Below are 24,473 nucleotides of genomic sequence, written 5' to 3'. Positions count from 1 at the left end.
GTCAGAACAAGAGATGGAGCTTGTCAATAGAACAAGAGATGGAGCTTGTCTATAGAACAAGAGATGGAGCTTGTCTATAGAACAGGAGATGGAGCTTGTCTATAGAACAAGAGATGGAACTTGTCTATAGAACATGAGATGGAGCTTGTCCATAGAACACGAGATGGAGCTTGTCTATAGAACACGAGATGGAGCTTGTCTATAGAACAGGAGATGGAGCTTGTCTATCGAACAAGAGGTGGAGCTTGTCTATCGAACAAGAGGTGGAGCTTGTCTATCGAACAAGAGGTGGAGCTTGTCTATCGAACAAGAGATGGAGCTTGTCTATCGAACAAGAGATGGAGCTTGTCTATCGAACAAGAGGTGGAGCTTGTCTATCGAACAAGAGGTGAAGCTTGTCTACAGAACAAGAGGTGGAGCTTGTCTATAGAACAAGAGATGGAGCTTGTCTATAGAACAAGAGATGGAGCTTGTCTATAGAACAAGAGATTGAGCTTGCCTATAAAACAAGAAATGAGATGGAGCTTGTCCATAGAGCAGGGGACGAAGAAATAGAGCCTGTCAATAGAATAGGAAATGGAGAGATGGAGCTTGTTTACAGAACAGGAGATGGAGCTTGTCTATAGAAAAAAGAGATGGTGAGATGGAGCTTGTCTTTAGAACAGGAGATGGAGCTTGTCTATGAAACGAGATGGAGCTTGTCTATAGAAAAAGAGATGGTGAGATGGAGCTTGTCTTTAGAAGAGGAGATGGAGAAATGGAGCTTGTCTTTAGAAGAGGAGATGGAGAAATGGAGCTTGTCTTTAGAACAGGAGATGGAGAGATGGAGCTTGAGTAAAGAACAAGAGATGGCACTTGTCTATACAACAGGAGATAGAGCTTGTCTATGGAACTGGAGATGATGCTTGTCTATACAACAGGAGATGGGTTCCTGTGCTGTCTGTAGGACAGTAAACAAGATTCACCTAGAGTGTTTGAAGAATAAGAGATGATAGGTTTTTAGGGTGTGCCCAGGTTGCCTATAATACCAGAGATGGATTTTTGTTTATAGAACAGGAGATGGGGTACGCCTAGATTTTCTGTTGAGCAAGAGATGGGAGCGCCTATGTTATCTATAAAACCGGAGATGGGGTGCTCTTACATTTTCTATACAGCAAGAGATGCTTTGTGCCTAGGCTTATCGAAAGAAGAACAGGAGATGGGGTGCTTAGGGTGTCTGTACAATAAGGGACAGTGGGACCTAGATTTTATATGTGGGTGGTGGAATATAGCTGTAGAACATAAAAGTGAGCCGTGTGTAGGGGTGGGAATGTTTATTTTATTCATCCATGGTATTGGTGTGTGCACAGATTCACTATCAGCAGACATACTTACAAAGAGACGTGCACACTGGGAGATGCTGCGTTGCACGGGGTTACATGTGCCCACATTCCTTGCTGAGACGCTGTATTGTGCATGGTTAGATGTGCCCACATTCCTTGCTGAGACGCTGTATTTATTGTACGTTAGATGCGCCTACATTCCTTGCTGAGACGCTGTGTTTATTGTACGTTAGATGCGCCTACATTCCTTGCTGAGACGCTGTATGTATTGTACGTTAGATGCCCTACATTCCCTACTGAGAAGCTGTATTATACGGTTTTGATGTCCCCACATTCCTTGCTGAGACGCTGTATTTATTGTACGTTAGATGCGCCTACATTCCTTGCTGAGACGCTGTGTTTATTGTACGTTAGATGCGCCTACATTCCTTGCTGAGACTCTGTATGTATTGTACGTTAGATGCCCTACATTCCCTACTGAGAAGCTGTATTATACGGTTTTGATGTCCCCACATTCCTTGCTGGTACGCTGTATTTATTGTACGTTAGATGCGCCTACATTCCTTGCTGAGACGCTGTATGTATTGTTCGTTAGATGCCCTACATTCCTTGCTGAGAAAGTGTTTTTATTGTACAGGGTTAGATGTGCCCACATTCCTTGCTGAGACGCTGTATGTATTGTATGTGGTTAGATGCACCTACATTCCTTGCTGAGACACTGTATTTATTGTACGTGGTTAGATGAGCCTACATTCCTCGCTGAGTCTCTGTACTTATTGTACGTTAGATGCCCTAAATTCTTTGCTGAGACAATGTATTTATTATACAGGGTTAGACGTGCCCACATTCCTTGCTTAGACGCTGTATTTATTCTACGTTAGATGTCCTACATTCCTTGCTGAGACAATGTATTTATTGTACAGGGTTAGATGTGCCCGCATTCCTTGCTGAGACGATGTATTTATTGTACTTTAGATGCGCCTACATTCCTTGCTGAGACGCTGTGTGTATTGTACGTTAGATGCGCCTACATTCGTTGCTGAGACGCTGTGTGTATTGTACGTTAGATGCCCTACATTCCTTGCTGAGACAATGTATTTATTGTACAGGCTTAGATGTGCCCACATTCCTTGCTGAGACGCTGTATTTATTGTACGTTAGATGCTCCTACATTCCTTGCTGAGGCGCTGTATGCATTGTTCGTTAGATGCACCTACATTCCTTGCTGAGACGCTGTATGTATAGTACGTTAGATGCCCTACATTCCTTGCTACGACGCTGTATTTATTGTACGTGGTTAGATGCCCCAACATTCCTTGCTGGGTCGCTGTATTTATTGTAAGTGGTTAGATGTGCCCACATTCCTTGCTCAGACTATTTATTGTACGTGGTTAAATGTGGCCACATTCCTTGCTGAAACGCTGTATTTATTGTACAGGGTTAGATGTGCCCACATTCCTTGCTGAGATGCTGTATTTATTGTACGTGGTTAAATGAGATTCCTTGCTGAGACTTTGTATGTATTGTACGTTAGATGCCCTATATTCCTTGCTGAGACAATGTATTGTACAGGGTTAGATCTGCCCACATTCCTTGCGGAGACGCTGTATTTATTGAACGTTAGATGCTCCCACATTCCTTGCTGAGACGCTGTATTTATTGTACGTTAGATGCGCCTACATTCTTTGCTGAGATGCTGTATGTATTGTACGTTAGATGCCCTACCTTCCTTGCTGAGACAATGTATTTATTGTACAGGGTTAGATGTGCCCACATTCCTTGCTGAGACGCTGTATTTATTGAATGTTAGATGCGCCCACATTCCTTGCTGAGACGCTGTATTTATTCAACGTTAGATGCTCCCACATTCCTTGCTGAGACGCTGTATTTATTGTACGTTCGATGCGCCAACATTCCTTGCTGAGGCGCTGTATGCATTGTTCGTTAGATGCCCTACATTCCTTGCTGAGACAATGTATTTATTGTACAGGGTTAGATGTGCCCACATTCCTTGCTGAGACACTGTATGTATTGTACGTGGTTCGATGCGCCTACATTCCTCGCTGAGACGCTGTATTTATTGTACGTTAGATGTGCCCACATTCCTTGCTGAGATGCTGTATGTATTGTACGTGGTTAGATGCGCCTACATTCCTTGCTAATACGCTGTATTTATTGTACCTTAGATGTGCCTACATTCCTTGCTGAGACGCTGTATGTATAGTACGTTACATGCCCTACATTCCTTGCTACGACGCTGTATTTATTGTACGTGGTTAGATGCCCCAACATTCCTTGCTGGGACGCTGTATTTATTGTAAGTGGTTAGATGTGCCCACATTCCTTGCTCAGACTATTTATTGTACGTGGTTAAATGTGGCCACATTCCTTGCTGAGACGCTGTATTTATTCAACGTTAGATGCTCCCACATTCCTTGCTGAGACGCTGTATTTATTGTACGTTAGATGCGCCAACATTCCTTGCTGAGGCGCTGTATGCATTGTTCGTTAGATGCCCTACATTCCTTGCTGAGACAATGTATTTATTGAACAGGGTTAGATGTGCCCACATTCCTTGCTGAGACACTGTATGTATTGTACGTGGTTAGATGCGCCTACATTCCTCGCTGAGACGCTGTATTTATTGTACCTTAGATGTGCCTACATTCCTTGCTGAGACGCTGTGTGTATTGTACATTAGATGCGCCTACATTCCTTGCTGAGACGCTGTGTGTATTGTACGTTAGATGCCCTACATTCCTTGCTGAGACAATGTATTTATTGTACAGGGTTAGATGTGCCCACATTCCTTGCTGAGTCGCTGTATGTATTATACGTGGTTAGATGTGCCCACATTCCTTGCTGAGACACTATTTTTTGTATGTGGTTAGATGTGCCCACATTCCTTGGTTACACGCTGTATTTATTGTACGGGGTTAGATGCGCCTACATTCCTTTCTGAGACGCTGTATTCATTGCACAGCGTTAGATGCCCCCACATTCCTTGCTGAGACGCTGTATTTATTGTACGTTAGATGGCCCCACATTCCTTGCTGACATCCTGTATTTATTGTACGTTAGATGTCCCCACATTCCTTGCTGAGACGCTGTATTTATTGTACGTTAGATGCGCTTACATTCCTTGCTGAGACGCTGTATGTATTGTACGTTAGATGACCTAAATTCCTTGCTGAGACAATGTATTTATTGTACAGGGTTAGATGTGCCCACATTCCTTGCTGAGACGCTGTATGTATTGTACATGGTTAGATGCACCTACATTCCTTGCTGAGACACTGTATTTATTGTTCGTTAGATGCCCCCACATTCCTTGCTGAGACGCTGTATTATACCAGTTAGATGTCCCCACATTCCTTGCTGAGACACTGTATTTATTGTTCGTTAGATGCCCCCACATTCCTTGCTGAGACGCTGTATTATACCAGTTAGATGTCCCCACATTCCTTGCTGAGACGCTGTATTTATTGTATGTTAAATGGCCCCACATTCTTTGCTGAGATGCTGTATTTATTGTACGTTCGATGACCCCACATTCCTTGCTGGGACGCTGTATTTATTGTACGTTAGATGCCCTCACATTCCATGCTGAGATACTGTATTTATTGTACGTTAGATGTCCCCACATTCCTCGCTGAGACGCTGTATTAATTGTACGTTAGATGACCCCACATTCCTTGCTGAGACACTGTATTTATTGTACGTGGTTAGATGCGCCTACATTCCTTGCTGAGACGCTTTATTATACAGGTTAGATGTGCCCATATTCCTTGCTGAGACGCTGTATTTATTGTACGTTAAATGGCCCCACATTCCTTGCCGAGGCGCTGTATTTATTGTACGTTAGATGCCCCCACATTCCTTGCTGAGACGCTGTATTATACGGTTAAGATGCCCCCACATTACTTGCTGAGATGCTGTATTTATTGTACGTTTCATGGCCCCACATTCCTTGCTGAGACGCTGTATTTATTGTACGTTAGATGCCCCCACATTTCTTGCTGAGACGCTGTATTTATTGTACGTGGTTAGATGCGCCTACATTCCTTGCTGAGACGCTTTATTATACAGGTTAGATGTGCCCATATTCCTTGCTGAGACGCTGTATTTATTGTACGTTAAATGGCCCCACATTCCTTGCCGAGGCGCTGTATTTATTGTACGTTAGATGCGCTTACATTCCTTGCTGAGACGCTGTATGTATTGTACGTTAGATGACCTAAATTCCTTGCTGAGACAATGTATTTATTGTACAGGGTTAGATGTGCCCACATTCCTTGCTGAGACGCTGTATGTATTGTACATGGTTAGATGCACCTACATTCCTTGCTGAGACACTGTATTTATTGTTCGTTAGATGCCCCCACATTCCTTGCTGAGACGCTGTATTATACCAGTTAGATGTCCCCACATTCCTTGCTGAGACGCTGTATTTATTGTATGTTAAATGGCCCCACATTCTTTGCTGAGATGCTGTATTTATTGTACGTTCGATGACCCCACATTCCTTGCTGGGACGCTGTATTTATTGTACGTTAGATGCCCTCACATTCCATGCTGAGATACTGTATTTATTGTACGTTAGATGTCCCCACATTCCTCGCTGAGACGCTGTATTAATTGTACGTTAGATGACCCCACATTCCTTGCTGAGACACTGTATTTATTGTACGTGGTTAGATGCGCCTACATTCCTTGCTGAGACGCTTTATTATACAGGTTAGATGTGCCCATATTCCTTGCTGAGACGCTGTATTTATTGTACGTTAAATGGCCCCACATTCCTTGCCGAGGCGCTGTATTTATTGTACGTTAGATGCCCCCACATTCCTTGCTGAGACGCTGTATTATACGGTTAAGATGCCCCCACATTACTTGCTGAGACGCTGTATTTATTGTACATTTCATGGCCCCACATTCCTTGCTGAGACGCTGTATTTATTGTACGTTAGATGCCCCCACATTTCTTGCTGAGACGCTGTATTTATTGTACGTGGTTAGATGCGCCTACATTCCTTGCTGAGACGCTTTATTATACAGGTTAGATGTGCCCATATTCCTTGCTGAGACGCTGTATTTATTGTACGTTAAATGGCCCCACATTCCTTGCCGAGGCGCTGTATTTATTGTACGTTAGATGCGCTTACATTCCTTGCTGAGACGCTGTATGTATTGTACGTTAGATGACCTAAATTCCTTGCTGAGACAATGTATTTATTGTACAGGGTTAGATGTGCCCACATTCCTTGCTGAGACGCTGTATGTATTGTACATGGTTAGATGCACCTACATTCCTTGCTGAGACACTGTATTTATTGTTCGTTAGATGCCCCCACATTCCTTGCTGAGACGCTGTATTATACCAGTTAGATGTCCCCACATTCCTTGCTGAGACGCTGTATTTATTGTATGTTAAATGGCCCCACATTCTTTGCTGAGATGCTGTATTTATTGTACGTTCGATGACCCCACATTCCTTGCTGGGACGCTGTATTTATTGTACGTTAGATGCCCTCACATTCCATGCTGAGATACTGTATTTATTGTACGTTAGATGTCCCCACATTCCTCGCTGAGACGCTGTATTAATTGTACGTTAGATGACCCCACATTCCTTGCTGAGACACTGTATTTATTGTACGTGGTTAGATGCGCCTACATTCCTTGCTGAGACGCTTTATTATACAGGTTAGATGTGCCCATATTCCTTGCTGAGACGCTGTATTTATTGTACGTTAAATGGCCCCACATTCCTTGCCGAGGCGCTGTATTTATTGTACGTTAGATGCCCCCACATTCCTTGCTGAGACGCTGTATTATACGGTTAAGATGCCCCCACATTACTTGCTGAGACGCTGTATTTATTGTACGTTTCATGGCCCCACATTCCTTGCTGAGACGCTGTATTTATTGTACGTTAGATGCCCCCACATTCCTTGCTGAGACACTGTATTTATTGTACGTGGTTAGATGCGCCTACATTCCTTGCTGAGACGCTTTATTATACAGGTTAGATGTGCCCATATTCCTTGCTGAGACGCTGTATTTATTGTACGTTAAATGGCCCCACATTCCTTGCTGAGACGCTGTATTTATTGTACGTTTCATGGCCCCACATTCCTTGCTGAGACGCTGTATTTATTGTACGTTAGATGCCCCCACATTCCTTGCTGAGACGCTGTATTTATTGTACGTTAGATGCCACCACATTCCTTGCTGAGACGCTGTATTATACGGTTAAGATGCCCCCACATTACTTGCTGAGACGCTGTATTTATTGTACGTTTCATGCCCTCAGATTCTTTGCTGGGACGCTGTATTTATTGTACGTTTCATGGCCCCACATTCCTTGCTGAGACGCTGTATTTATTGTACGTTAGATGCCCCCACATTCCTTGCTAAGACGCTGTATTATACGGTTAAGATGCCCCCACATTCCTTGCTGAGACGCTGTATTTATTGTACGTTAGATGCCCCCACATTCCTTGCTGAGACGCTGTATTTATTGTTCGTTAGATGCCCCCACATTCCTTGCTGAGACGCTGTATTATACGGTTAAGATGCCCCCACATTCCTTGCTGAGACGCTGTATTTATTGTACGTTAGATGCCCCCACATTCCTTGCTGAGGCGCTGTATTTATTGTACGTTAGATGCCCCCACATTCCTTGCTGAGACGCTGTATTTATTGTACGTTAGATGCCCCCCCATTCCTTGCTGAGACAATGTATTTATTGTACGTTAGATGCCCCCACATTCCTTGCTGAGACAATGTATTTATTGTACGTTAGATGCCCCCACATTCCTTGCTGAGACGCTGTATTTATTGTACGTTAGATGCCCCCACATTCCTTGCTGAGACGCTGTATTTATTGTACGTTAGATTCCCCCACATTCCTTGCTGAGACGCTGTATTTATTGTTCGTTAGATGCCCCCACATTCCTTGCTGAGACGCTGTATTTATTGTACGTTAGATGCCCCCACATTCCTTGCTGAGACGCTGTATTTATTGTACGTTAGTGCCCACACATTCCTTGCTGAGACGCTGTATTTATTGTACGTTAGTGCCCACACATTCCTTGCTGAGACGCTGTATTTATTGTACGTTAGATGCCCCCACATTCCTTGCTGAGACGCTGTATTTATTGTACGTTAGATGCCCCCACATTCCTTGCTGAGACGCTGTATTTATTGTACGTTAGATGCCCCCACATTCCTTGCTGAGACGCTGTATTTATTGTACGTTAGATGCCCCCACATTCTTTGCTGAGACGCTGTATTTATTGTACATTAGATGCCCCCACATTCCTTCCTGAGACGCTGTATTTATTGTACGTTAGATGCCCCCACATTCCTTCCTGAGACGCTGTATGTATTGTACATGGTTAGATGTGCCCACATTCCTTGCTCAGACGCTGTATTATACGGGATAGATGTGCTTACATTCGCTGCCTAGCTGGCGACGAGCTGTGCCCAGATTCACTAGCGCTGGGGGAGGCGTGCACTGGCAGCCATGTGTGCACTCACGTCGTGTTTGTGCACGCTCACTTCATGAGGTAACGTGCATGGGTTGTGTGTACTAGTTTGGCATGCGTGAGATGTATTGTGTGTGGGGGGAGCTGTGCACTGGTTCACGGTATCTCTTCTCTCCTGCAGGTGTCCGCCCCTACCGCCAACATGCGCAGTCTTTGCAGTTCCTTCACACTGCTCCTGCTCACAGGTGAGTAGCACTCCGGTTCTCGCCTTACATTGCTGCTGTTCTTGGGCGGAGATCATACTCAACCCCTCACCATGAAGCTCCTCACCTCACCCTTTAGCCCCTCTTGCAGACCCTCACCCTGAAGCTCCTCACCTCCCCTGCAGCTCCCCTTGCAGACCCTCCCCTGAAGCTCCTTACCTCACCCTGCAGCTCCCCTTGCAGACCCTCACCCTGAAGCTCCTCACCTCCCCTGCAGCTCCCCTTGCAGGCCCTCCCCTGAAGCTCCTCAGCTCACCCTGCAGCTCTCCTTGCAGACCCTCCCCTGAAGCACCTCACCTCACCCTGCAGCTCCCCTTGCAGGCCCTCCCCTGAAGCTCCTCACCTCACCCTGCAGCTCTCCTTGCAGACCCTCACCCTGAAGCTCCTTGCCTCACCCAGCAGCTCCCCTTGCTGTCTCTCCCCCTGAAGCTCCACCTCACCCTCCAGCTCTCCTTGCAGACCCTCACCCTGAAGCTCCTCACCTCCCCTGCAGCTCCCCTTGCTGACCCTCACCTGAAGCTCCTCACCTAACCCTGCAGCTCTCCTTGCAGACCCTCCCTTGAAGCTCCTTACCTCACCCTGCAGCTCCCCTTGCAGGCCCTCCCCTGAAGCTCTCCTTGCAGACCCTCCCCTGCAGCTCTCCTTGCAGACCCTCCCTTGAAGCTCCTTACCTCACCCTGCAGCTCTCCTTGCAGGCCCTCCCCTGAAGCTCCTCACCTCACCCTGTAGCTCTCCTTGCAGACCCTCACCCTGAAGCTCCTTACCTCACCCTGCAGCTCTCCTTGCAGACCCTCCCCTGAAGCTCCTCACCTCACCCAGCAGCTCCCCTTGCAGGCCCTCCCCTGAAGCTCCTCACCTCACCCTGCAGCTCTCCTTGCAGACCCTCCCCCTGAAGCTCCACCTCACCCTCCAGCTCTCCTTGCAGACCCTCACCCTTAAGCTCCTTACCTCACCCTGCAGCTCCCCTTGCAGACCCTCCCCTGAAGCTCCTTACCTCACCCTTCCACCCCCTTGCAGACCCTCACCCGAAGCTCCTTGCCTCACCCAGCAGCTCCCCTTGCAGTCTCTCCCCCTGAAGCTCCTCATCTCACCCTTCAGCTCCCTTTGCAGACCCTCCCCTGAAGCTCCACCTCACCCTCCAGCTCTCCTTGCAGACCCTCACCCTCCAGCTCTCCTTGCAGACCCTCACCCTGAAGCTCCTCACCTCACCCTGTAGCTCTCCTTGCAGACCCTCCCCTGAAGCTCCTCAGCTCACCCTGCAGCTCTCCTTGCAGACCCTCCCCTGAAGCACCTCACCTCACCCTGCAGCTCCCCTTGCAGGCCCTCCCCTGAAGCTCCTCACCTCACCCTGCAGCTCTCCTTGCAGACCCTCACCCTGAAGCTCCTTGCCTCACCCAGCAGCTCCCCTTGCTGTCTCTCCCCCTGAAGCTCCACCTCACCCTCCAGCTCTCCTTGCAGACCCTCACCCTTAAGCTCCTTACCTCACCCTGCAGCTCCCCTTGCTGTCTCTCCCCCTGAAGCTCCTCCTCACCCTCCAGCTCCCATTGCAGACCCTCACCCTGAAGCTCATTGCCTCACCCAGCAGCTCCCCTTGCAGTCTCTCCCCCTGAAGCTCCTCATCTCACCCTTCAGCTCCCTTTGCAGACCCTCCCCTGAAGCTCCACCTCACCCTCTAGCTCTCCTTGCAGACCCTCACCCTCCAGCTCTCCTTGCAGACCCTCACCCTGAAGCTCCTTACCTCACCCTGAAGCTCCCCTTGCAGACCCTCCCCTGAAGCTCCTCAGCTCACCCTGCAGCTCTCCTTGCAGACCCTCCCCTGAAGCTCCTCACCTCACCCCTGCAGCTCCTCTTGCAGACCCTCCCCTGAAGCTCCTTACCTCACCCTGCAGCTCTCCTTGCAGACCCTCCCCTGAAGCTCCTTACCTCACCCTGCAGCTCCCCTTGCAGACACTCCCCTGAAGCTCCTTACCTCACCCTGCAGCTCCCCTTGCAGACCCTGCCCTGAAGCTCCTCACCTCACCCTGCAGCTCCCCTTGCAGACCCTCACCTGAAGCTCCTCACCTCACCCTGCAGCTCTCCTTGCAGACCCTCCCCTGAAGCTCCTTACCTCACCCTGCAACTCTCCTTGCAGACCCTCCCTTGAAGCTCCTTACCTCACCCTGCAACTCTCCTTGCAGACCCTCCCTTGAAGCTCCTTACCTCACCCTGCAGCTCCCCTTGCAGACCCTCACCCTGAAGCTCCTCACCTCACCCTTTAGCCCCTCTTGCAGACCCTCACCCTGAAGCTCCTCCCCTCCCCTGCAGCTCCCCTTGCAGACCCTCACCTGAAGCTCCTCACCTCACCCTGCAGCTCCCCTTGCAGACCCTCCCCTGAAGCTCCTCACCTCACCCTGCAGCTCCCCTTGCAGACCCTCACCTGAAGCTCCTCACCTCACCCTCCAGCTCCCCTTGCAGACCCTCACCTGAAGCTCCTCACCTCACCCTGCAGCTCCCCTTGCAGGCCCTCCCCTGAAGCTCCTCACCTCACCCTGCAGCTCCCCTTGCAGGCCCTCCCCTGAAGCTCCTCACCTCACCCTGCAGCTCTCCTTGCAGACCCTCACCCTGAAGCTCCTCACCTCCCCCTTTAGCCCCTCTTGCAGACCCTCACCCTGAAGCTCCTCACCTCCCCTGCAGCTCCCCTTGCTGACCCTCACCTGAAGCTCCTCACCTAACCCTGCAGCTCTCCTTGCAGACCCTCCCTTGAAGCTCCTTACCTCACCCTGCAACTCTCCTTGCAGACCCTCCCTTGAAGCTCCTTACCTCACCCTGCAGCTCTCCTTGCAGACCCTCCCCTGAAGCTCCTCACCTCACCCTACAGCTCCCCTTGCAGGCCCTCCCCTGAAGCTCCTCACCTCACCCTGTAGCTCTCCTTGCAGACCCTCACCCTGAAGCTCCTTACCTCACCCTGCAGCTCTCCTTGCAGACCCTCCCCTGAAGCTCCTCACCTCACCCAGCATCTCCCCTTGCAGGCCCTCCCCTGAAGCTCCTCACCTCACCCTGCAGCTCTCCTTGCAGACCCTCCCCCTGAAGCTCCACCTCACCCTCCAGCTCTCCTTGCAGACCCTCACCCTTAAGCTCCTTACCTCACCCTGCAGCTCCCCTTGCAGACCCTCCCCTGAAGCTCCTTACCTCACCCTTCCACCCCCTTGCAGACCCTCACCCGAAGCTCCTTGCCTCACCCAGCAGCTCCCCTTGCAGTCTCTCCCCCTGAAGCTCCTCATCTCACCCTTCAGCTCCCTTTGCAGACCCTCCCCTGAAGCTCCACCTCACCCTCCAGCTCTCCTTGCAGACCCTCCCCTGAAGCTCCTCAGCTCACCCTGCAGCTCTCCTTGCAGACCCTCCCCTGAAGCACCTCACCTCACCCTGCAGCTCCCCTTGCAGACCCTCACCTGAAGCTCCTCACCTCACCCTCCAGCTCCCCTTGCAGACCCTCACCTGAAGCTCCTCACCTCACCCTGCAGCTCCCCTTGCAGGCCCTCCCCTGAAGCTCCTCACCTCACCCTGCAGCTCCCCTTGCAGGCCCTCCCCTGAAGCTCCTCACCTCACCCTGCAGCTCTCCTTGCAGACCCTCACCCTGAAGCTCCTCACCTCACCCTGCAGCTCTCCTTGTAGACCCTCACCCTGAAGCTCCTCACCTCCCCTGCAGCTCCCCTTGCTGACCCTCACCTGAAGCTCCTCACCTAACCCTGCAGCTCTCCTTGCAGACCCTCCCTTGAAGCTCCTTACCTCACCCTGCAACTCTCCTTGCAGACCCTCCCTTGAAGCTCCTTACCTCACCCTGCAGCTCTCCTTGCAGACCCTCCCCTGAAGCTCCTCACCTCACCCTACAGCTCCCCTTGCAGGCCCTCCCCTGAAGCTCCTCACCTCACCCTGCAGCTCTCCTTGCAGACCCTCCCCTGAAGCTCCTCACCTCCCCCTGCAGCTCCCCTTGCAGACCCTGCCCTGAAGCTCCTTACCTCACCCTGCAGCTCCCCTTGCAGACCCTCACCCTGAAGCTCCTCACCTCACCCTGCAGCTCTCCTTGCAGACCCTGCCCTGAAGCTCCTTACCTCACCCTGCAGCTCCCCTTGCTGACCCTCACCTGAAGCTCCTTACCTCACCCTGCAGCTCCCCTTGCAGACCCTCCCCTGAAGCTCCTTACCTCACCCTGCAGCTCCCCTTGCAGACCCTGCCCTGAAGCTCCTTACCTCACCCTGCAGCTCCCCTTGCAGACCCTCACCCTGAAGCTCCTCACCTCCCCTGCAGCTCTCCTTGCAGACCCTCCCCTGAAGCTCCTCACCTCACTCTGCAGCTCTCCTTGCAGACCCTCACTCTGGAGCTCCTCACCTCCCCCTGCAGCTCTCCTTGCAGACCCTCCCCTGAAGCTCCTCACCTCACCCTGTAGCTCTCCTTGCAGACCCTCACCCTGAAGCTCCTTACCTCACCCTGCAGCTCTCCTTGCAGACCCTCCCCTGAAGCTCCTCACCTCACCCTGCAGCTCTCCTTGCAGACCCTCCCCCTGAAGCTCCACCTCACCCTGCAGCTCCCCTTGCAGACCCTCCCCTGAAGCTCCTTACCTCACCCTTCCACCCCCTTGCAGACCCTCACCCGAAGCTCCTTACCTCACCCTGCAGCTCCCCTTGCCGACCCTCACCCTGAAGCTCCTTGCCTCACCCAGCAGCTCCCCTTGCAGTCTCTCCCCCTGAAGCTCCTCATCTCACCCTTCAGCTCCCTTTGCAGACCCTCCCCTGAAGCTCCACCTCACCCTCCAGCTCTCCTTGCAGACCCTCCCCTGAAGCTCCTCACCTCACCCTGCAGCTCTCCTTGCAGACCCTCCCCTGAAGCACCTCACCCTGCAGCTCCCCTTGCAGGCCCTCCCCTGAAGCTCCTCACCTCACCCTGCAGCTCTCCTTGCAGACCCTCACCCTGAAGCTCCTTGCCTCACCCTGCAGCTCCCCTTGCAGTCTCTCCCCCTGAAGCTCCTCATCTCACCCTTCAGCTCCCTTTGCAGACCCTCCCCTGAAGCTCCACCTCGCCCTCCAGCTCTCCTTGCAGACCCTCACCCTCCAGCTCTCCTTGCAGACCCTCACCCTGAAGCTCCTTACCTCACCCTGAAGCTCCCCTTGCAGACCCTCCCCTGAAGCTCCTCACCTCACCCTGCAGCTCCACTTGCAGGCCCTCCCCTGAAGCTCCTTACCTCACCCTGCAGCTCCCCTTGCAGACCCTCACCCTTAAGCTCCTCACCTCCCCTGCAGCTCTCCTTGCAGACCCTCCCCTGAAGCTCCTCACCTCACTCTGCAGCTCTCCTTGCAGACCCTCACTCTGGAGCTCCTCACCTCCCCCTGCAGCTCTCCTTGCAGACCCTCCCCTGAAGCTCCTCACCCTGTAGCTCTCCTTGCAGACCCTCACCCTGAAGCTCCTTACCTCACCCTGCAGCTCTCCTTGCAGACCCTCACCCTGAAGCTCCTTACCTCACCCTGCAGCTCTCCTTGCAGACCCTCCCCTGAAGCTCCTAACCTCACCCAGCAGCTCCCCTTGCAGGCCCTCCCCTGAAGCTCCTTACCTCACCCTGAAGCTCCCCTTGCAGACCCTGCCCTGAAGCTCCTCGCCTCACCCTGCAGCTCTCCTTGCAGACCCTCCCCTGAAGCTCCTCACCTCACCCTGAAGGTCCCCTTGCTGACCCTCCCCTGAAGCTCCTCACCTCACCCTGAAGCTCCCCTTGCAGACCCTGCCCTGAAGCTCCTCGCCTCACCCTGCAGCTCTCCTTGCAGACCCTCCCCTGAAGCTCCTCATCTCACCCTGAAGGTCCCCTTGCTGACCCTCCCCTGAAGCTCCTCACCTCACCCTGAAGGTCCCCTTGCAGACCCTGCCCTGAAGCTCCTTACCTCACCCTGAAGCTCCCCTTGCAGACCCTCCCCTGAAGCTCCTCGCCTCACCCTGAAGCTCCTTACCTCACCCTGCAGGGATTGGAAAAGTCACAAAGGTCTTAAGCCCTTCTGAAGTGACAGCGGGATTGGTGTGTTTGTTCCCTTCATGCATGGACGTCTTAAGTCAAACTCCCGGCCAGAGAGACTGAAGGAAGGGAGCTCTGATGGCCCTTTAAGTGCGGCATTTGTGTTGGGCCCCCCTCCCTCAGTAATCCTTTTCGAGCTCCGGCAGTGGAAGCACGGAGTGGGCGCTGAATGAGCGGACGGGGTCCTTGGGCGCTATATTGCGTGATGTGGGAGAGGGAACTGACCTGGTTTGAGCGCAACGAGTCTCCCTAAACATCGGTTATTGTTTGTCTTGTAAGGGCGCTGACTCTGATTCTCGTGGCGTCAAGGCGCTGATACAGAGGGTTGCAGGCAGGATTGTGCGGTTTGGTCCCCCCCCGTGCTCGCCTCGGCAGTTCACATTCAGTCATCCTTTCCAACGTTCCTGCGCCGTGAAGCCGATCTCTTCTCAGTGAGCGCATCCGGCGGTGTGTGAGGGTGAGTGTGAGTGAGTGAGTGTGTGTGTGTGTGTGAATGAGTGTGAGCAGTTCCTTTAGAAGGTCCCCGCGCCGTGAAGCCAGTCCCTGCTCAGTGAGCGCAGCCGGCGGTGTGAGTGAGTGAGTGAGAGCAGGAATCCCCCTCTGAGCAGCGAGTGACGGCTCTCTCTGTCCGCAGGTACCCTGGTGCTGTCGGATCCGCTGCGGAGCTCGGAGGCGGCTGGTGAGTACTCACTCCTGCACTTTGTCCTCTTCCAGGGTCCTGCACAGCCTGAGCTGAGGCGTGTCCCGGGGGTCTCACCGCAGACACGCCCAGCTCGCACGGAGGGACCCCCGCTCCCAGCTGCCTAAAGCTTGGGCTGCTGCCTCTGGCTTTAATCAACGAGTAAAAACGAGGCATCTTGCAGAGAAAACACATCGCCATGGTTCTGCTGGATATGAATCTTCACCAGGGGCTCGTTGTTTTACATGTGCGGAATTCTGTTCCAATTTATGTGACCACTGGATTATACAATCTACCGTTTATTGCCCCTTCATTTCTGTACTTGCTTCCATGGTGCATGTATTCTGCACCCTTAAAGTTACACATTGCCGAATAGATTAAACATTTTCTTACTCCTCCCCTTGTTCAAAGGAAGTATGTATGTATTATTTAATTGTGATCATATGAAACCATTTCACCATGAAACGCAGCACATCGCACAGGAACTCAAGTAGAACACGTGGCTCCAGGTAGACTTGGAAGAGGCAGATGAGCGTTGGGAGACAATACAATCAGATGATAGCTATTGATATGTTAAGGGACGGCTGGACAATGCCATGGGAGCTGGAGGCGTTTACGGGGGACGAGGATACTATGCCATGGGAGCTGGAGGCGTTTACGGGGACGAGGGTACTTTGCCATGGGAGCTGGAGGCGTTTGAGGGGACAAGGAGAGAATGCCATGGGAGCTGGAGGGGTTTACGAGGACGAGGATACTATGCCATGGGAGCTGGAGGCGTTTACGGGGACGAGGATACTATGCCATGGGAGCTGGAGGCGTTTACGGGGACGAGGGTACTATGCTGGAGGTGTTTACGGGGACGAGGATACTATGCCATGGGAGCTGGAGGCGTTTGAGTGGACGGGAGACAATGCCATGGGAGCTGGAGGCGTTTGAGTGGACGGGAGACAATGCCATGGGAGCTGGAGGCGTTTGAGTGGACGGGAGACAATGCCATGGGAGCTGGAGGGGTTTGAGGGGACGAGAAGACAATGCCATGGGAGCTGGAGGCGTTTGAGGGGATGAGGAGACAATGCCATGGGAGCTGGAGGAGTTTGAGGGGACGAGGAGACAATGCCATTGGAGCTGGAGGCGTTTACGGGGACGAGGATACTATGCCATGGGAGCTGGAGGCGTTTACGGGACGAGGATACTATGCTGGAGGCGTTTACGGGGACGAGGATACTATGCCATAGGAGCTGGAGGCGTTTGAGGGGACGAGGAGATATGCCATGGGAGCTGGAGGCGTTTGAGGGGACGAGGAGAGAATGCCATGGGAGCTGGAGGCGTTTGAGAGGACGAGGAGACAATGCCATGGGAGCTGGAGGCGTTTGAGGAGACGAAGAGACAATGCCATGGGAGCTGGAGGCGTTTGAGGAGACGAAGAGACAGTGCCATGGGAGCAGGAGGAGTTTGAGGGGATGAGGAGACAATGCCAGGGAGCTGGATGAGTTTGAGGGGACGAGGAGACAATGCCATGGGAGCTGGAGGCGTTTGAGGAGACGAAGAGACAATGCCATGGGAGCTGGAGGCGTTTGAGTGGACGGGAGACAATGCCATGGGAGCTGGAGGGGTTTGAGGGGACGAGAAGACAATGCCATGGGAGCTGGAGGCGTTTTAGGGGATGAGGAGACAATGCCATGGGAGCTGGAGGAGTTTGAGGGGACGAGGAGACAATGCCATGGGAGCTGGAGGCGTTTACGGGGACGAGGAGACAATGCCATGGGAGCTGGAGGCGTTTGAGTGGACGGGAGACCATGCCATGGCCGCTGGAGGCGTTTGAGGGGACGAGGAGACAATGCCATGGGAGCTGGAGGCATTTACGAGGTCGAGGAGACAATGCCATGGGAGCTGGAGGCGTTTGAGGGGACGAGGAGACAATGCCATGGGAGCTGGAGGCGTTTAAGAGGACGAGGAGACAATGCCATGGGAGCTGGAGGCATTTACGAGGTCGAGGAGACAATGCCATGGGAGCTGGAGGCATTTGAGGGGTCGAGGAGACCATGCGATGGGAGCTGGAGGCGTTTGAGTGAACGGGAGACAATGCCATGGGAGATGGAGGTGTTTGAGTGGTCGAGGAGACAATGCCATCGGAGCTGGAGGCGTTTATGGGGACGAGGAGACAATGCTATGGGAGCTGGAGGCATATGAGGGGACGAGGAGACAATGCCATGGGAGCTGGAGGCGTTTGAGGGGACGAGGAGACGATGCCATGGGAGCTGGAGGCGTTTGAGGGGTCGAGGAGACCATGCCATGGGAGCTGGAGGCGTTTACGGGGACGAGGAGACAATGGCATGGGAGCAGGAGGCATTTGAGGAGACGAGGAGACAATGCCATGGGAGCTGGAGGCATTTGAAGGGACGAGGAGACAATGCCAGAGAGCTGGAGGCGTTTACGGGGACGAGGAGACTATGCCATGGGAGCTGGAGGCGTTTACGGGGACAAGGAGACTATGCTAGGGAGCTGGAGGCGTTTAAAGGGATGAGGAGACAATGCCATGGGAGCTGGAGGATTTTGAGGGGACGAGGAGACAATGCCATGAGAGCTGGAGGCGTTTGAGGGGTCGAGGAGACCATGCCACGGGAGCTCGAGGCGTTTGAGGGGACGAGGAGACAATGCCACGGGAGCTGGAGGCGTTTGAGGGGATGAGGAGACAATGCCACGGGAGCTCGAGGCATTTGAAGGGACGAGGAGACAATGCCATGGGAGCTGGAGGCGTTGGAGGGGACGAGGAGACAATGCCATGGCAGCTGGAGGAGTTTGAGGGTACGAGGAGACAATGCCATGGGAGCTGGAGGCGTTTGAGGGGTCGAGGAGACAATGCCAGGGAGATGGAGGAGTTTGAGGGGACGAGGAGACAATGCCAAGGAGCTGGAGGAGTTTGAGGGGACGAGGAGACAATGCCATGGGAGCAGGAGGCGTTGGAGGGGACGAGGAGACAATGCCATGGGAGCTGGAGGCGTTTGATGGGACGAGGAGACAATGCCATGGGAGTTGGAGGCGGTTGAGGAGACGAGGAGACAATGCCATGGGAGTTGGAGGCGTTTGAGGGGATGAGGAGACTTTGCCATGGGAGCAGAAGGCGTTGGAGGGGACGAGGAGACCATGCAATGCGAGATGGAGGCGTTTAAGAGGATGAGGAGACAATGCCATGGCCGCTGGAGGCGTTTGAGGGGACGAGGAGACCATGCCATGGGAGCTGGAGGCATTTACGAGGTCGAGGAGACAATGCCATGGGAGCTGGAGGCGTTTGAGGGGACGAGGAGACCATGCGATGGGAGCTGAAGGCGTTTGAGTGGTCGAGGAGACAATGCCATGGGAGATGGAGGCGTTTGAGGGGACGAGAAGACAATGCTATGGGAGCTGGAGGCATATGAGGGGACGAGGAGACAATGCCATGGGAGATGGAGGCGGTTAAAGGGACAGGTGGACGATGCTCTGAGAGCTGGAGGTAATTAAAGGGACAGGTGGACAATGCCATGGGAGCTGGAGGCATTTAAAGGGACGGGTAGACAATGCCATGGGAGCTGGAGGCGTTTGAGGGGACAAGGAGACAATGCCATGGGAGTTGGAGGCGTTTGAGGGGACGAGGTAACTATGAATGAATGAATGAATGAAACAGCATTTGTATAGCGCTAAACTACCCGGAGGCCTCGTAGCGCTTATGACAGGAACTTGATTAGCGAGGGCTCAAGGCAGGTCAACAGAGTGTAGCATACAAGTGAGTTTTTAGAGTTTTCCTAAAAGAGAGATGGTTTACAGTTTCTCGCAGAAGCAGAGGAAGAGTGTTCCAGAGTTTTGCCGCAGTGTGTGAAAAGGAACGGCCACCCCAACGAGCCTTCTTGACTCTGGTGGGAGTAGCCAGCTGGGCGGAGCTGGAACGAAGGGAACGAGGTGGGGCATAGGGGGTGACCAGTGACTGAAGGATTGCAGGGCCAGTACGATGAAAGGCCTTGTGTAAAATACACATGGCCTTAAATTGTATTCTTCCGGCTATAGGGAGCCAGTGAAGTTCCCTTAAAGCATTCCTCGCTGACTGCCGACTGGGAAGGTTATAAAGTAGACGGGCTGCACTGTTCTGGGTGACTTGGAGCCTCTGGATGGTATAGGCAGGAGCTCCCATGTAGAGGACATTCCCATAGTCCAGGCGGGATAGTATAAGGGCCTGGACCAGGATCCTCCTTGCCTGGAATGGGAGCAGAGGGAGCACCCTCCGAAGCATCCTCATCAGCCCAAAACAGGTAGCCGAAGTCTTCGTAGCTTGAACCGAGAAGTTCAGGTCGGTGTCAAACCAAATCCCCAAGCTTTTTATTTGGGGTTTGGGCGTGGGGGGTGGGCCTAAGCATGGAGGCCAGGAGGATGCAAAGCCCGAGGGGGAGGGATTGCCCAACAGGATGACATCTGTCTTCTCCCCGTTAAGTTTTAGACATGAGGATTGCATCCATCTGGAGACCGCCTCCAGACAGGAGCCTAGGGTGCTAGACGATCCCTCCTGGTGGTCTAAAGAGACCACCAGTTTGGTATCGTCTGCGTAGGTGACAATACGCACACCGAAGGGATGGACTATCCTGTCTAGGGGCTCCATGTAGACATTAAACAGAGTGGGGCTCAGGGAGGAGCCCTGAGGAACCCCACATCTGAGAGGGTGTTTGGGAGATGCCACATCGCCCTCGAAGACCTGAAAGAAACGGTCAGCCAGGAAGGATGTTAGCCATTCCAGGGCTGCGTCCGACACACCCAGGTCCGCCAGGCGTTGTAAAAGCGTGACATGGTTGACTGTGTCGAACGCAGCGCTTAGGTCGAGTAGGATAATGGCGACCTTTCCACCCTGGTCCAACACGGTTCTAGCTTCCTCCGATACCGCTAAAAGAGCGGTTTCAGTTCCATGTTGAGGACGAAACCCTGCTTGGGAGGCACGCAGGAGACCATTTGATTCCAAATGGCTCGTCAAGGTGTTATTTACGTGCCTCTCAAGCAGTTTACTCAGCCAAGGGAGCAAGGATATAGGGCGATAGTTCGCCAGGTTGCTCTGGTCCAAATTGGGCTTCTTCAACAGAGCCCTCACCATTGCGCACTTCCATGACGGAGGTACGGATTTTGTGGTGATAGAGGTGTTGAGGACGTCCAGTACAACCGGGCGAATTATGTGCATCACCTTAAGAAGGGTCTGGGGGGATGCCGAGTCATTGGGTGAGCCAGAGGTGATTTGAGGGATAAGTTTATCCAGCGCTGGCGTGTCCAGGAGAGGAATGGCATTTTGTTGACAAGGCGTGACAGTAGGCGGGGAAGGAGAAGGAGAGGGGTCCAAAGTGCTGTCAACTTCTCCAAAAGAACAGTATATAGTCTGGATCTTTTGGGAGAAGAAGTCAGCCAGATTGTTGCAGCGGTCCTGAGCACCCTCCAAGGAGGGGCATTCCGTTGGGGGTGAGATAAGGGTTTTGACGATTTTAAAAATTTCCCTTGGGGCATTAGCGGCGGCCTCGATTTTACTGCCGTAGTGGGAGGCTTGTGCTGTTTTTTGCTCCTGTTTATAGAGCCTAATAGCCGCTCTATAACTGGCCTTCCTGTCTTGAGAGTAATCTTGTCTCCAGGCTCTTTCGTACTTGCGACAGAGCAGTTTCTTAGATTTGAGGTTAGATGTAAACCAAGGAGCAGGTTTGGGTCTTTTTGTGACAGTGGTGGCTCGCACGGGGAGGACCATGTCCAGTGTAGAGGAGATCCAGCCATCGAAATCGCTGGCTGCAGTGTTAGCATTCGGTGCCTTCCTCGGGGGATCTCTAGCCAGGGCAGTTTCCCATTCAGGGAGGGGGAGCGAAGACCACTTCCTACCTCGCTGTTTGGCAGGATGACAGGTGGGAATGGAAGAATATGTGTGCCAGATAAAGGGAACTAAAAAGTGGTCGGTCCAGGGTAACGGGATGGGGGTTAGCACTGTAAGATCGTCGCTATTACTATAGATATGGTCCAAGAGATGGCCTCTGTTGTGGGTTATATGAAACCCTTTTTGATGGAGATCAAGAGCAGAAAGGCTGGATCGGAGCGTATTGGCTGCTGTGTTGTGGGGGTCATCCAAATGCAGATTAAAGTCCCCCAATAGAGTAAAGTTGGGTGAGGACAACACAACGCTAGCAGCAAGATCCGTAATTTGGGCAATGGAGTTATTTAAGGCGCCAGGAGGGCGATAGGCTAATAAACCTGAAAAAGTGATAGTGGGTGAAAATTCTAATGAGAAGAGGACACTTTCGCAGGCAGGTGAGGTGGTTGGGGTATGCCATGGGAGCAGAAGGCGTTGGAGGGGACGAGGAGACAATGCCATGGGAGCTGGAGGCGTTTGAGGGGACGAGGAGACAATGCCATGGGAGCTGGAGGCATTTGAGGAGACGAGGAGACAATGCCATGGGAGCTGGAGGCATTTGAGGGGACGAGGAGATAATGCCATGGGAGCTGGAGGCGTTTGAGGGGACGAGGAGACAATGCCATGGGAGCTGGAGGCGTTTGAGGGGACGAGGAGACAATGCCATGGGCGCTAGAGGCGTTTGAGGGGACGAGAAGACAATGCCATGGGAGCTGGAGACGTTTGATGGGACGAGGAAAGAATGCCATGGGAGCTGGAGGATTTTAAGAGGATAAGGAGACTATGCCATAGGAGCTGGAGGCGTTTGAGGTGACGAGGAGACAATGCCATGGGAGCTGGAGGCGTTTGAGGGGACGAGGAGACGAGGAGACAATGCCATGGGAGCTGGAGGCGTTTGAGGGGACGAGGAGACTATGCCATGGGAGCTGGAGGCGTTTAAAGGGATGAGGAGACCATGCCATGGGAGCTGGAGGCGTTTAAAGGGATGAGGAGAAAATGCCATGGGAGCTGGAGGCATATGAGGGGACGAGGAGACAATGCCATGGGATGGAGGCGGTTAAAGGGATGGGTGGACGATGCTCTGAGAGCTGGAGGCAATTAAAGGGACAGGTGGACAATGCCACGGGAGCTGGAGGTGATTAAAGGGACGTGAAGAAAATCCCATGTGAGCCTGAGGCTTTTAAAGGGACGGGTGGACAATGCCATGGGAGCTGGAGGCATTTAAGAGGTCGAGGAGACATTACCATGGGAGCTGGAGTCGTTTAAGAGGATGAGGAGAGTATGCCATGTGAGCTGGAGGCACTTAAATGGAGTGGTAGACAATGGCATGGGAGCTGGAGGCATTTAAAGGGACGGGTAGACAATGCCATGGGAGCTGGAGGCGTTCGAGAGGACGAGGAGACAATGCCATGGGAGCTGGAGGCGTTTGAGGGGACGAGGAGACAATGCCATGGGAGCTGGAGGCATTTAAAGGGACGGGTAGACAATGCCATGGGAGCTGGAGGCGTTTGAGGGGACAAGGAATCAATGCCATGGGAGCTGGAGGCGTTTGAGGGGACGAGGAGACAATGCCATGGGAGCTGGAGGCGTTTGAGGGGACGAGGAGACAATGCCATGGGAGTTGGAGGCGTTTGAGGGGACGAGGAGACAATGCAATGGGAGTTGGAGGCGTTTAAGAGGATGAGGAGACAATAGGACAACAAGAGAGATGACTGCGCTGTTCCTAGGGGGAGAAAGAAAGAAGGAGAAGGTCACTAAGGTATAAGGGCTAGTGCTCAATGGAGAACCACCCCTGGATATTCAATTTGTTGGATATAATGGCCTCACACACCCTTGCGAGTGTCATGCTTCATCATAGGCAATGCTCCTCGCCGGGCAGGCAGTGCAATGCCCAACGGGCTCACCTCAAAGAGGGGCTCTTTATCGGAGATCTTTTATCCAACTGCCTATGGGTGAAGTGGGGTTGAGGGGCCAGGACAGAGTAGATAGTGCGGCTGAGGATAAAATGTGGTACAAGGTACCGGAAAACAATTTTATTCTGGTGGTCCTCTACCACAATTAAAATCAAGGACAGCCGGTGTTCATGGGAACTTTGGTTTCCCAGATTGGACCGGGGCTAAAGTGCAAGTGGTGTGGTCAACATGTTTCTCGCTTCTAGTACATTGACTGCGATTCTTCAGGACCTAGTAAAAAACTACAATCTACAAAACATGACCTAATTAGTATCAGTGTTAAATACAGCACATAAGTTGTACTACCTGTTTGACCCTGCTCTTACCTAAAGAGGGGATACAAAGGAGAACATTACCACAGATAAGTAACAACATGTGACCCTGTAGTGACCGTGAACACACTGTGAAAAAGTGACATACTAGTGGAGATAGTGACTAGTATGTGGTTAAAAACAAGTTAAAAAACTGGTAGCTACAGTATCCATTAAAACTTAATCTCAGACCCAGGGGATCGGAAATACTGTTTCTAACCTAAAGGTTAGAGTTATGGGGTATCAACAGTACCCGGTGGGTCTGACATCAAGGGAGAAGCCATAGGGGTTGAGGCTGAGGAGGGAAGGATAGGGGTGGGCTGGTATTAAGGTAAGTAGTAACCCTAGATACATGTTTTTCCAGTAGTTAGAGCCCCACCGTTGGCGTTGTATAGATGGTACACTTACTTTCTACTGCTTGTGTCAGGGCCAGTAATGCCTACCCATCTCACCGGGTCTGGATAGTGGAGAGCCGGTCGTGTTTCTCCTCATTAAGTAGCAACCCGGGTGTGGTCTAAGAATCCCAAAC

General features: G+C 52.3%; 1 protein-coding gene across 3 annotated transcripts in view; it reads left to right on the top strand.

Annotated features, from left to right (window-relative positions):
* Positions 1-24,473, top strand: part of COCH (cochlin) — a 288,645-nt gene that overhangs the window by 3,515 nt on the left and 260,657 nt on the right. For all 3 annotated transcript variants that reach the window (XM_078659413.1, XM_078659414.1, XM_078659412.1), the window contains exons 2-3: positions 8,997-9,060; positions 15,744-15,788. In XM_078659413.1, coding sequence (XP_078515539.1) covers positions 9,018-9,060; positions 15,744-15,788 — 88 coding nt within the window. In that variant the 5' untranslated portion in view covers positions 8,997-9,017. The remainder of the gene's footprint in view (positions 1-8,996; positions 9,061-15,743; positions 15,789-24,473) is intronic.

The sequence above is a fragment of the Lissotriton helveticus genome, chromosome 9 (genome assembly GCF_964261635.1).
Source record: "Lissotriton helveticus chromosome 9, aLisHel1.1, whole genome shotgun sequence".
Lineage (NCBI taxonomy): Eukaryota > Metazoa > Chordata > Amphibia > Caudata > Salamandridae > Lissotriton > Lissotriton helveticus.
Note: the sequence above shows the minus strand (reverse complement) of the source record. Positions and strands in the feature narration are given on the sequence as shown.